Here is a 15,003-nt window from a genome sequence, read left to right on the forward strand (position 1 = left end):
AGGTGCTTGTTAAATGGACCAACGAAAAGAGCACGTGGAAAGAATATTAAATGCTACAAGCCATATTTCCCCAAATCAACCTTGAGGACAAGGAAGGGTATTATTGTATCTAAGCCAACTAGACCTCTATTAAAAACGTATCAAAGAAGAAATGGTAGAATAGTAAAAACACCTAAGTATTCTGTTACAGAGAATGCTAACAGATTAACAAATTAGTATAAGTGGCAAGGATGAGGAGGGGAGAGAGGGGAGAACTAAGCACTGTTATATAAAAACTTTACGTGGGGGAAGGGGGAAGTGATTGGAGGATGGTCTAACCATGGAGGGTGGTCTAACCATTTTTTTATTTTGTTCCATTGTTATTGTGTGCGCTACATCAGGGACACTCCCTGTGTGTTTTTTCTGGATTCAATAAAAAAAACTCGGTTCCTATAAGATACAATTCCGCACTCTGAATTTGTCATTTTTTCATTAGATAATTCAGCAATGGTCCTACAAAATTGGATTAGTGCCATTCCGTTAAAGGAAAAAAACTCATTCTCGACGTCTCCTTATAAATAGAAGTTATTTTTGGTTTAATTCATGCAGCTTTCAACTTGGTTGATGTGAAAGCGACATGAGAAAGAATTCTGTGCCCCACAAACATCAGGAAAGCTCCCAAAAGACCAAATGCCTTGAGTGTAGTGAACAGGTCCAGCTGCACACCAACAAAACGAGATTAACATTTCAGAGGGAAAAGTTGGAACCAACAGATAATATTGCCGTGCCAGGAGAAATGTAATGCAAATTAACCGACTCCCGACGGCTCTACCAGTTAATAAGCATGTTTTCAGGGGAGATAACACTTCTGATTAATAATAAATTCCTTCTACATATGCCACCCCACATAATAGAAGAACCGGACTTCATACTTAATCGGATCATTTAATAATGTTATTTCAGTGTAGGGTGGACGTACCTTCAACCAGAACAATACATAAAGTAACAAAACCCCAGCAATGCCAACATGGAAAAGGATCCCAAATGTAGCAGGGACTGTTGAACTAGGGAAATTCTTTAGGTTCGCTCCCAATCGCAGTAACTGCCAACGACATAAAACAGAATAAAAAACCACTGCCTACCACAAAGGAAGATATACGAAATCAAAGGAAAACCAAGCAGCTTAGCAAGACTGTTATGCAAAACTGAATGCAAGTGCCGAAATAATCATTTACACTTTGTCTCCCACCTTCTATACATACGAAGAAAAATAATCTACCTATCAATATAATGTTGCCACGTGTAGTAGAGTAAGCCTATAGACTGAAAATAACTTGAACGTCAGCAACCGTAAGCATTAGACCAGGCCCCAATAGAGGCCTAATTTCATACACATATATTACATGATAACATTTTACAACTATCCTAGAAAGTCATGACTCGAGTGAACACTCTAAATTTGAAATACACTTTTGAATGTTCCAAGCATGTGAATACCCTTTCCCTTTGTAAACCATCTCAAGCGAGTCACGGACATATCTCAATCGGCAAAGCTAACATGAGATAGACCACTCAATGACTCTCCATAGTCCACAACTAAGATAATCAGAGAATTATTGCTTCAGTTTATGTAATTTTTTTTCCCAAAAATACAACTTTTCCGCATTCCAGCTTTTGTTACCATCATAAAAGCATATTTATCATAAAGAAATAACATGTCTGGATAACCACACCACATTTTCTGTTTCCATTCTATTATTTTTCTCATTTTTACCTCTAATGCCTTTTCTCTTAAATAGAAACAAATCAATTTATGCCACTTTGTAGTGGGAGTTATAATGAGACTTACCCCAACCAAAAAGACAATGGATGGCAAAAGGATTAAACCCAAGAATATGAGAGAGAGATTTTGGGGTGGTTTCTTTTCAGGAGCCCTAAATAAATGTGTAATCTCTTCTTTCGGCCCATATCTTGAGTAAGGGTCAACAGGTGGGGGTGGAGGACGGGCTGCCTTCTGAGGTGCTTTTGGAAGATCTAAATCGAGATGGCCCAGTAGCCGTAAGAAAGAATTCTCCTGAAATATAGCATTTTCATTCAGATTCATAGTAGACTTGGTAGAAGGAGAAATTCAAAATATGGGGACTAGTGCAAAGATACCATGACAGCATCACCAACAGTTAACTCAATGTCATATCTGCCTGAGAGATAAAAAAGTTTCTCCACCAAGCCAAGAAAATCCTACAAGCCAAAATAACAATGTAAGAAGAGAGAGAACACCATTGCAGGAAAATCAGAATCAAATTAACATCACAGCATTCAGCATTTCCTATATAAAAGAACAAAAAAAATGATAAGCAATTGTATCTCAGCCAAGCTTAAAAGCAGTTGAGGCTGGTCAATAGTTCCAAATTAAAAGATAAAAATGTTGATGTTGCCTAAGAAGTAATTAACACGGCAATATATTATTACCGGTATGAAACTTTTCCATGACAATAGTCGTCTCTTGTTTATAAGATTGGACGATATACACACCATGAGAAATTAAGCGAATGCAACGATATAACTGCTATTTATCACACAATGCAAGCATGATGGGAGAAAACAGCAGGGAGATATTCACCAATGGACCACAAGCCAACAACATGAGAATATAACACTATCTTAACCCAAAAACTTTAAAGCTATTGATTTGGGGGTCTTTCTCGCTTATATGTTGCTCAACTTGTTCATACTCCATCTCATACTTGAACTCAAACAATCTATAAGAAAGTGGACGTTGAGTTTAACTCCACTTTATAAAACTAACTTATAAGATAAAGTTTATACCTATTTATATACTTAATTTTAGATATATTTCTAGGTAATGTAGGGTCTCTAATATTAACAAACTTAACAAGTACTTGAGGAGAGACCTCAAAACCCAGACAATGAAATAATTTGTAACAAGAGATACTTAACAAGAATTATCTCAAACTTCTTGCCGGTGTTTCCAACCACGAAGATGTGCTCAACCTTTGTCTCATGTCTCAACTTGAAAAATGCCTGAAAAACAACAAAAACCTCAATAAACATAGCATTGAAAATACATTCATTTGGAAGATACAAGAGGCAACTGCAAACCTGTTGAGGCTTAAAAACATGACCATGAGGTGTTGTCAATTGGAAAGAAAACTTCAACTTCTGCAAGTGGTTAGCTGAGAGTGAAACTACATCATTTCCAGCCACATCTAGCCTAGATAGGTCAAACACAAATGAAAGTTAAAACATAAATCAAATCCATATGAGTTGCAAGTAAAGATATGGATCCATACACAACAATTCAGACTTCAAACACATGACAGAATGACTATTAGCAGACATACTAATCAGAAATCAAAAGGATCCTGAACATCACCATAGATATATTAAAACAAAAACCAAAATAGAAACATACTTTTTCTGGGTTTGGGCACGTCCAAGATCACTATCCGCAACAGTGATTTCTGCATTATTGGCTTTAATGAACCCAGTGACATAAATTGGTACAGGAATTTGTCCTCCAGTTGCATAAACTTTGTCACTGCCAGAATCATGAAGCATAATCTACAAAATCGGTAAAATATTATAATGATAGGTAGATACAAATATACATACCTTGATGTAATTAAAATGAAAAATAAATAACTAAATTAGATAAATAGGAATACCTCAAAAACAAACACATATGTTCCCACATCCATGTTCTTAGGGAAAGCATCCAAGACATGAAATCCACTTTCTTGGTCATACTGGAGCTCCTGTGTCACGCAAAGTAGAAGTTACCAGAGATAAAAAAAAGGACCCCAGTAAACTAAATGATTGTGTCAGGGAGAAAAATATCTTCAAGCCTCACCCCTCAGAAGCGATTGACTCATCACTCACCTTGCTGTCAATAATAGCTGAATCTTTTGCACCAGTGCTAAAAGCATGGGCAAGCTTAACTATTAAGGGTGGTGCAGCTGAACCAAGCACTGTATTCACCTTAACCTGATTAATTTTGCAATAGAAATTTGTCAGATATGGTCAACAACACTAATGAAAACTGAAAAGTGGAATAGAAATGCTGAAGTATTGCACAATCACTAATTTAATTCTGTAAAGAGACCTCATCAGAAAGTAAAATTGTTTGGATGAGTGAAGCATATATTAATGAGGATGGGTGAGATATTAATGTAAAACTGCATGCACAAGAATCAACAAGTAATAAATAGAGTCTAATGCAACTTAAAGCTTGTTAATAATTTTAAACACGAAACAACTGAAAATTAATGGCTAATAATAATAACAATTATCATATAGAGAAAAAGGAAGTCCAATAAGAACTATGAACTGCTTTGGTAATTTTTTTCAGAGGTTAGAATCAATGAAAGCACAGAGAATAATAGGCTTGCACAACAGCTGACACTCAGAAACGGACTACAATCAATAAGCTATTAGGTCATACACCCTTTATTTCCTACTTTCCTATTGTCAGACAAAAAAGTCAAAAGTCATGATGAGGCATTGGGATTACCCATATACTATTCATTATATCCAATCACTACGAAAAAACTAAATAAAAATTATAATATTAACAAGAAAAGCAATCTAGACACTACTTTGTTACATACCTTAACTTGGCCTTTCTTGGTCAATGAATAAACTGTTTCAGGGAGTGACAATATCAATGGAATGGAAATCCTACACCACCATAAGAAATCTAAGTTACATAGTATACCTGAACATGAGGAGGTCAAGATATCTACAAAGAAAAAATAAAAAAGGAAATATATCCATAAAGATGCCATTTAAAATAAGATTGTTCAAAGAAAAACACTTGCCTGTTGGTCTCCAGAAAAGCTAACGACTCAACTTGATCGAAGAAGTCCTTCGCATCTCCTGGGATTCCAATGCCCAAGAAAAATTTAGCCAGACCCAATATTTTATCCTCTGGAAGCTGGAAAACGCAAAGCCATTAACATAAGCAATAAATTACAGAAACAGATTGAAAAATATTACAAGCAATTTCCTTACACTATACATACATTTATTTCTCCAGAAGTTACAGCAGCAAATGAAGTAAACCCTCTAACAACTGAAGAAGTTGCGGAAAGAGAACTCCGTTGCTCTTCTCCAACAAATTTCTCATCAAAATAAAAGGTTCCATCATCTGAAAAATGACAATAGGTTCATCTAAGTCTAAAATGGTGAAGTATAATGAATAAAGAGAGGTGGGGTGATGCAAGTTCAATACCCATAAAAGGGGGACTGGATAAAAAAGACAAGCTTCGAGCAAATTATATCATTTGATGGAAAATACCACTCTGCATAACAGAAATGCACTGAAGCAAACATGCAACAACAATCGCAACCCTACATATATATATATATATATGTAGAATTTGATTGTCACAAGAAACAGGTCATCAAGGTTCAAGCATTTTGAAGAGATGCATCTACTCTCTTCAGGTTACTTATTTTACAAATGTAGGACGCTGAATTTATTGAAGATAACACGACCTCATTACAAGCCATTGACAGAAATAGATAACTCTACAGAAACCCTCAATTCTAGAAGTATCTTCTAGGAAAGCTTACATCCATAGTGCTTGCAAGATTATGATACATCAGCTCTTAAGCAGGTAATTGCAACTTGATTAATTGTTAAGCCCAAAATAAAAACAGAAAAAAGACCAAATAATAAACAAAATGTGAAAAACATGAAAGCACTAACATAAGGATAAATTAAGAAACTACCACTTACAAAAGAACAAATTCTATAAATTGAGACCACGGCTACCATGAATTGCTAACTCATGCCCAGGAATTCTATATTTAAAAATAAACATCAAAAGAAAACAATTTAAATGAAGCAAAAGCAAAGTTACACATACCATATTTCTCAATGACATCAAAAAGCTTTACTATGCCATTTTTCACTATATTGACCTGCCAATACGGAGCTAATAATATGAGAAATTGATAGAAGGGCCAAAACAAATTATGTTAGCAAAAGGCAGCAAAAACTAGAAAAGAACAAATAAAGGCCAAAATAGATGACCAACTAAATGCAGGTACAACACTAGCAAGTTTAACTTCAGTTTCGTGTTATGTCCCTTGACATTTTACCTACTTATAATGCAAATAACGTTGTGTGCATGAATTTCGAGACAATGTATGAAACCTATACCTATTACAAGCATAACGATATAATGATCCATAACTTTACCTTAGACTGATCAATTTCAGAAGATGCTAGTGAGATCACTCCGGCAAGAGCTTCAATTGCTAATCCTGTGAAATATATTATGAGATAAACTGTTAATATGGATAAACTACATAAATATTCCCAAGGATTTCGTAATGCTAGCTTCAGCAAAGAAAATATTGGACATAAAATAATGGCATGTAAGGGATTAATCAAGTCTCAGTACTGTTGGGTTTAAGGGAAGCTTAAAGACACAGTTTTTAAATGGAGAAGAGAGTATTTTAAATAGAATCTACAGAATGAAGACAGGATTCGGTCTTCCAGTGTGCAAAACCGCTACTAGTTCCAAGGCTGAGTGTAAATGAGTGGAACTCCCTAAATACTATTTCCTGTAATACTAAATGTAGTTTAACATGTGATACATGAACTCATTCAAAATATGATACATGAACTCATCCAAAATATGATACATGAACTGCACACAATTCTAACAAAGACATTTCACCGCAAATTATTACCAGCAGCATAGGTACTGGACTCTGGATTATCAGAACTATAGCGCCATCTTCCATCACTTTGACCTAGAGCCTGCCCACAATGAAAGACAAAATAAATGTGCAAATCACATTTGAATTGTTGCAACAGTATTAATTGATGTAGCATACTGGTGAAACTAATATGTAGGGTGATCCCATATGGAAGCCCCTATCATCTCCTATCATCCATATCAGATGAGGCCATATTTGTATTTACCATAAAACAAATATAGTGCTCATTTTATCTTATTTAATAGAAAAAATGCAGTAACACAAACCTTGATTGATTGAAAAAGCCTGTCAACATCGGGAAGATACTCATCAACATTAAAATCCTGATCCTGTGTACAAAGAAGGGGCATACAAAAGCAGATAAGGACCATCACGCAATATATTATGACGTTTGAAATCCACAAATCACATTTTAATTTTTTTAAATCAAAAATCAAAAGAAAGGATGAATAAGAAATAAACTTCATTAATGCATCAATACTCCCTAAGACCAAATATAAAGAAGCTGTAATAGAGACCTCAGAGATCACAATGTAAAGCGGCAGCAGGCTGAAAATTACCTTTATAAGAACCAAGCCTCCAATCGAGTAGTATATGTCAAGCAGAGTACTCGCATCGTGAACAGTAGCTTTAAGTCTTGAAGCAATATCCTATTTAAAATATTAAAAAAAACAACTGTCGTCAATTTCCAGCTCACCAACAAAATGTTCACAAGCGGTGACATTAAAACAGCAACCACATCATGATGATGACAACGAATGTCCAAGCAAGCAGAAATATAAAAAGCACCTTTAAAGCGTTGCTATTAACATTGCATTTTACAATGCTGTTAACTTTCAAGGCATAGAACAAATCCTTGAGAGGGGAAGCCGAGTCTAGATTTTCCAATACTTTCTGACACGCGTCCCCGCTCACGTGAGTCTTCTTCTCTTCTAATCCAAGAATCTCAAACACTCTAAGCGCCTCGTAAGCGTCTTCTAAGCTGGTAATAGATCAAAGAAGGACCAAAATGATTGAGTTCAGTTGCGCAGAATGTTTTAAAATCTCAAGAAAGCAACACAAATCTAATGATCCATTAGCGTCCACCGATCACAATGAAACGCAGCGTTTTTAATTTATTTTAGAAAATTAAACGCATTTGACGAAATCGGCGAAGAACAACGCAATGCGAGCGAGTTTAATTAGGGTTTATGTTTTGACCTTGCGGGAGAGGTAGCGAAGAGATTGATGGCAGCGGATCGGTGAGAGTGAGAGATGGAAGTGGAGAAAGGGAGAAAAAGAACCAGAAGAAATGCTGATGCCACTAGTGTCACTTGTGTGGCCATGCCTGGAACAGCAATGGATTGGAACAAGAAAGAGTGGCCACAGTACAACGGGGAGGAGAAGACTTTCTCTCCAATGGTTATGGAACTGGTTATATAACATTGTGAATGGCTCACTGGACATGGACTAATTTTGTCTTCCCAGATTAAATTTATAGTTATTATTAGGTTTTAAACTTTCATTTCCACAACAATTTCATCACACCATATTCAAATAATAAAGTGGTAATTTTTCGTATATGTTTTAGTACATTTTATTTACTACTCCCTACTCCGTTTGTCGTAAAACATAATTATATTTTCAGTTTTAATAAAACATCTTTCTTCTGTTACAATTTTTCCTCAAAAAAAATTATATTGATATTAATATTTACATTTACACAAAAATAATGTATATTAGATTGTTTTAATAAATTGCATATTCATTATTATTTATAGTACGCTAAAAATTGTAAAATATAGTTATTAATGAAATCTTAGACGTAGGAATGTAACTTAACATTCCATGCTTACTTTTCTCCTCTTCTCAAATAAACAAATGTCATAGTCTTTCGCATGCTTCAAATAACATAGAATAAGAGGGTTTACATTAGTTCATTACATCAATGTATAATAAATTCAGCTTCAATTTCCTCAACAAAAATAAGGAATCTAGAATCTTTAAAATCATGCCACCCGAATAATCTAATTTGTGAAATTTGATACATTTTTTAGATATAAATTGTATTATTTAAGACTAGTTAGTCCTCAGTCTTTCACAAGAGCCGGTTAGCCCTCAACCTTTAGCAAAAGCTTAGATCGAGTACTCATCAATCCTATCATAACAATATTAAGTCTAATCAGCTATGTATAATAAGTACCTTATGCCAGGATATTTGTCGGCCGAATGACAAATATTAAAACCTACATCACAAACGAAAAGTCATCATGTCGTTCATAGAACAAGTGGGCCTCCAGAACAAAGCCCAAAGTCAACCCTAATCCAGACCCATAACCAAGTCTAAGCCCATAAACAAGTCAGATCCACGTAAGTTGTCAAGTAATAATCCTAAGAAATTAGTATAAATGCACGTGAGATAAAGATCTATCCCTAGATTCCATACAAGAAGAACTTGAAGATAAACCTTTACAATTCAAAACACTAATGACAAGGACAAGGAGCAAGAGATTAGAAGATCAAATCTATTAAAGGCTATTGATACTACAAGCAATAAGAAATTAAAAGGATAGGCTTAAATATACATTTGATACCTATTGTTGTTGCTTTTATTCAATTTGGTCCTCGTTTTCATTTTGCGTTCAATTAGGTCCTTATTTTCATCAAATTTTGGTCAATTTGGTCATTTTCACTAACGGTGTTTAAATATTTAACGCTTTTGAACAGTACATGTCACGTGTCATGTCCTAGTTTTTTAAAATTTTAATTTTTTTTTAATTTTTAAATTTTATTTTTAAATTTTAAAAAAAATAATTTTTTTAATTTGAAAAACATTGTCCACGTGTCAAGTCACAATTGTGCCACGTGTCAATGCTAGTGCCATATATCAATTTGTGGTAGTATTATTTTTATTTTGTTCAATTTAGTCCTCGTTATTTTTGTTAAAATAAATTAGTTTTGTCCTTTTTCAAATTGACATCAAATTCAATATCTTTTATACAAATTATATTAATATTTTTTCTAAAATTGACATTTGAATTTATTATTTTTTAAATTCAATTATAAATTATTAAATTCAATTATAAATTATTAAATTTAATTATAAATTGAATAAAATTCTTATATTTAATTACTAAATAAAATATAATTATTTAAAATATTATAAGAATATAATTATTAAATTTTTTTCTAATATTTATATTCCAAAATACTTTTAAAATTAATATTTAAAAATATTTTAAATATTCAAAATATTTTAAAAAGGAAACTAATATTTGTAAAATTAACATTTAAATATAAAATATTTTAGATTTCAATGTCAATTTTACAAATATTAATATATATTTTTAAAATTTTAATAATTATATTTTAATAATATTTAAATAAAGATATTTTATTTAACGATTGAATCTAAGAATTATATTCACTTTATAATTAAATATAATAATTTATAATTGAATTTCAAAAATAACTGACAATAATGTCAATTTTAAAAATTAAATTGTTCCATTTTAACAAAATTTGGGACTAAATTAAACATAAATAACGAATATAGGGACTAAATTGAACAAAAATAACGAATATCGGGACTAAATTGAACAAAAATAACGAATATCGGGACTAAATTGAACAAAAAGAAATAATGCAACCACAAACTGACACATCGCACTAGCATTGACACATGGACAATTTTTTTGAAATTAAAAAATTTTTAAAAATTTTTAAAAAATTTAAAAACATACAAAAAATAAAAAAAATACATGAGCTGACACGTGACATGTAATGTTAAAAAATGTTAACTATTTAAACACTATTAGTGAAAATGACCAAATTGACCAACATTTGACAAAAATGAGAACCTAATTGAACATAAAACGAAAATGAGGACCAAATTGAATGAAAACAACAAAAATAGGGACCACATGTATATTTAAGCCAAAAGGATATGAAGATCATGTCTTGCAACACATTTGAATGATAGCTCATAGGGAAATTAGTTTATGTTTTTGGACTTTGGATTTTCTGTTAGAAATTAGTTATATTTCTATGTTTTAGGACTTTGAGCTTTCTTTTATAAATTAGTTTATGTTTTTATGTTTTTGGGCTCGGATCTTCTTGTAAGGTTTCTAGTTTTTCTTAAACTTATGTGTCTATATATAGAGGTACCAAAGACTAATATAGACAATTTTAGTCATATATTGAATTTTATTTCATTAAAGAGAGGATTCTCTTTGTTCTTGACTTAGGCCTCAGGTTTTTATCAATGATGAACATCTTTGTAGCGAATTTTCACTTGACTTATCAATCTGCTAGATTGTGGCGTCCTTCATCTCTATCTTATTCAGTCTATTTTTTTTTGTGCCTTTGGAAGATCCAAATTCCACTATAAAAAAAACACTATTACCTACTACAAAATTTCGTAGGTAATCCATAAAATCTGTATGTAATACAATTTTACCAACGAATTACCTACAGACAAAAATTTGTAAGTAAAATAGTCATAGCTAACATTACCTGTGGATTTAGCCATAGGTAATTTACCTACCGATAAATTTGTAGGTAATTAATTACCGATAAACCCGTATCTGATAAATCCGTATGTAATTACCTACCAATAAATCCGTATATAATTACCTATCAATAAATTTGTATGTACCTATCGATAAATCCGTATATAATGTGTTCTAACTTTTTTTAAACAACTTATGCAATATTGAAATTCATCATAAAAGTTCAAAATATTACTACATTGCACAAAACATTTGTGATATCTAATAATCAATCCTTAATTAAATAATTTAAACATACAATACTCTAGGTTTAAAAACATAAAAAATTTGTAATGTAGCTTTGTTATTCATTTTTCTCTTATGGTAGCTATTTGAGTACAAGTTAGTCTTAAACTTTAATGATAATTGGTTTGGTTTTACAACACATGATTTTTGCTTACATCATAATATTTGCTAAAATCAAATGAAAGGACAATATTTATGCCAAAGATATACATGTATGTACACAAATGTGGACACGTCATTGAATTGCTCGATAGCCAGCAACGATGATTGCTTGAAACATGGTTGGCCAACTTCTACCCCAACTTCCACTCCTAGCTTCACATTCTCCTATAATCAAAACAAGCCCTTGGGTGGAAACAGATTAATGTCAGTAGTAGAGTTAATGTCTGAGGTTGACAATAAGAAAAATGAGCAAAAGCACTATGGAAAGAAAAATGAGCAAAATAAAATCCCAAAAAAGCTTTACATTTATCTAGCAAGGTTGTTATATGGTTTGTTAGGTAGGTAAAATGTGAAGAAGGAGATGAAACACACACTCAAACAACAGGCCAATACTTCCAACACTATAATGCACCACACTCCAACAACTACCCAATGTTTGCAATTTCTCAAGGAAGACGAAGACAATACAACGCACCACCAATGGGAGAAGGCGTTAATGGTTGCAATTTCTGAATGAAGACACTACCACACTCAAACACGTGCCAATACAGACAAAACACAAACAAAGAGAATGCCCTGCTTTCCACCAATTTCAAATTACATTGCAATTTCTGAAGGAATACAAAAACGGTACAACGAATCACAATGAAAGAAGACGACAATGGGTGCAATTTTTGAAGGAACACATAATGCTCACTTTAACATGATAATGAAAAGAAAAAAAAAAGATGTGTTGGTTTCCACCAATTTTAAATATGTTTTCTCTGCCACAGTAAAAAAGTTTTGGTCCATAGCACACGTCATCAATAAAAAAAATTGAAAATGAAATTTTAAAACGACACTCACATGGCATAAAAAATAGTTCAAAAAATGAGGTTAAAATATGGGGGCTTCTCCCTACACCTCCAATTCTTTCTTCAGTACCTCCAAAAACTTACATATTTCAATCTTTGCCCATGGTAAAAAGTAAAAGTAAAAGTTACTCTCTCTTCATTTAACACCATGTCACCTTGCACCCCAAAAACCACTCTCCTGCACCCCCCAAAATGCACCCCCAAAAGGGAATCAGATTCCCTGCACCCCTGGTAAGCTTTTTTAGTTTGACCAAAACCCTAAACCTAGCAGCCTTGCTTTATTTGTTGTTGCTTCGTCCTCCCGCCCTCCACTGCACACTCTCGTTTTCCTTCCTCCATGCCTCCACATTTATAGTGTCATTTCCTTCTCGCATTACCTCTCCAACCTCGTTTCCTTCTCGCATTGGCTTTTCTTCTGCAACTCCACGCACAGTCCATTGCCAACAACACTGCGAACAATCAAGAAAATCCAATTAAGTGATTCTATAGCATGTATCTTTTAATTTGATTTTACGGAACGTGGTGTGTAAATAGATGCATGAATAGGTTATTTATTTACAAAGTGTAATGAAAGACCCATTTTTAATATGTACTGCACAAGTGTAATTTTTTTCTCTAAAATTAACCAAAACGGATGTCGAAATCCGTTTCATAAAAGTCTGAAACGGATGTCGACATCTGTTTCATGTTTTTATTTTGTTTCTTTGAGCGTTTCGGATGTCGAGATCCGTTTTGAAACTTCTAAAATGGATTTTGACATCCGTTTCATACTTCTTCTTTTTTATATTTCGTTTTTTTTGGAAGACTTTTTCATGACCCTAATGTTGATTATTTGCACTATCATAATCACATTGATAATTTCTGAATGAATAAATAAGTAAAACAAATATAATAAAAGATTCTTGGTTGCTTTTTTTAAGGCCTTCTACGTGAAAAACAATTTTTTTTCTCTTAATTTTGAATATCAAAACTTAGAAGGTCACCTGTAAGGTCTTAGCACGGTAAAATGAAGACTAATGGCAGAGGCAGAAGCATTGCATATTTTTTTCTTGGTGTTTCAATTGCGTGTATCAATTCTGCATGATGCATTAGTATATGTTATTGTTAATTTGAATTTGAGTGATATTTTTGTTTATTGGTGATTTTTGTTTGTTTACATGTTGCTATATTTGGTTACTTAAAATTTGATATTTTAATTATAAATATGGTTAGGACACGAGGTAATTTATCTAGACGTGGTTCACACAATGCACCCGAGAGTTCTGCACAGGGTGGTGCACGAAAGAGACCGACCGTTTTAGCTCGTAGAAGGGGTCAGCACGAGGCTAATGTTATTCAGGATGATGTGGTTGAGCATAGGTTTCCGATGTTCCTTAGGACGAGGAGCAGGGGATTGATAACAATGGTGCAGGATTTCCAAGTGGTCCCTCTGATACATCTTTAACTCGGTACCAGGATCATGTTGCATGGATCATATGGGATGGTCAGGTTAGTAATAATTTTTTATAAATGCTTTATTTTATTGTTGTTATGTATTTTTATTGTTATGTTTATTTTTTCTTAGGATTGAGTTGTGAAAGTAGTCTCCCATATTAAAAAAGTGAAAAAATTAGGACCTCCTCATCCTTATGTTCTCCCATTTGTGGTAACTTCTAGATTATCGCCTCTGTGCGACATTTTATATGAATATCCCGATGTTGGGTTAATATTGGGTTTCGTGGAGAGATGACATCCCGAGAATAATACTTTTCATCTACCAATTGGTGAGATGACCATCACTTTAGATGACGTCTGGTCGCTCCTTCATCTTCCCATCACTAGACAGTTTTGCTCCACTGAAAATCTTGAATATGAAGATTTAGTTGAGATCTTGACGACACTTTTTGGTGTTGATCGGGCCATGGCTTGCAATGAGTTGAATCAAAGTCGTGGTGGACATGTCAAGCTTAGCTGGTTGAGAGAGCTATATGATAGCTGTTGTGATAACGAGCTATGGGAGTTTGCTACCCATGCATATCTTTTGCACCTTGTAGGGTGCACGATATTTGCTAATAAAAGGGCCACCTATGTTTGTACCCATTACCTTGAGCTATTTAGAGATCTCCCTTCATGTTATAGATATGCTTGGGGAGTTTCTGCTTTTGTCTACTTATATGAGCAGCTAGGAGATGCCAACTTTGCAAATACAAAGCAATTAGTTAGATATCTACCTCTTCTACAGGTACCATTTTATATTACATTTTGTTAAATATTTTACTTATTTTTTTCTTTTATATCAGAATAGTGAAATGAAATGTTATTTGATACAGGCTTGGATATACGAGTACTTCCCTACAATGGGAAGGAAGCAATTACGGGATACATATGTGGAGACCAAACCCCGTGCTAGACGTTATATCATTGGACGCACTACTTCTGCTATAGCTGATGTTAGAGTCCGGTTGGATGTCTTGACATATGATGAGGTGATTTGGAACCCA

At 33.4% G+C, this 15,003-nt stretch overlaps 1 protein-coding gene across 1 annotated transcript; it reads right to left on the minus strand.

The window, feature by feature from the left end:
* Window positions 1–309: 309 nt before the first annotated feature.
* Window positions 310–8,183, minus strand: LOC114190421 (dolichyl-diphosphooligosaccharide--protein glycosyltransferase subunit 2-like). The gene is made up of 19 exons (XM_028079294.2): window positions 7,933–8,183; window positions 7,522–7,714; window positions 7,293–7,382; window positions 6,999–7,061; window positions 6,703–6,772; window positions 6,206–6,270; window positions 5,871–5,925; window positions 5,022–5,146; window positions 4,818–4,933; window positions 4,608–4,677; window positions 3,880–3,984; window positions 3,666–3,755; window positions 3,413–3,561; window positions 3,100–3,211; window positions 2,938–3,021; window positions 2,137–2,217; window positions 1,829–2,053; window positions 959–1,081; window positions 310–697 (listed from the first exon to the last, which is right to left on the minus strand). Exons 1-19 carry the CDS (start codon window positions 8,055–8,057, stop codon window positions 581–583), a joined length of 2,058 nt encoding a protein of 685 aa, XP_027935095.1. The 5' UTR covers window positions 8,058–8,183; the 3' UTR covers window positions 310–580.
* Window positions 8,184–15,003: the final 6,820 nt, after the last annotated feature.

This window comes from Vigna unguiculata, chromosome 7, assembly GCF_037176805.1.
Source record: "Vigna unguiculata cultivar grain cowpea cultivar isolate G323 ecotype 2 chromosome 7, ASM3717680v1, whole genome shotgun sequence".
NCBI lineage: Eukaryota > Viridiplantae > Streptophyta > Magnoliopsida > Fabales > Fabaceae > Vigna > Vigna unguiculata.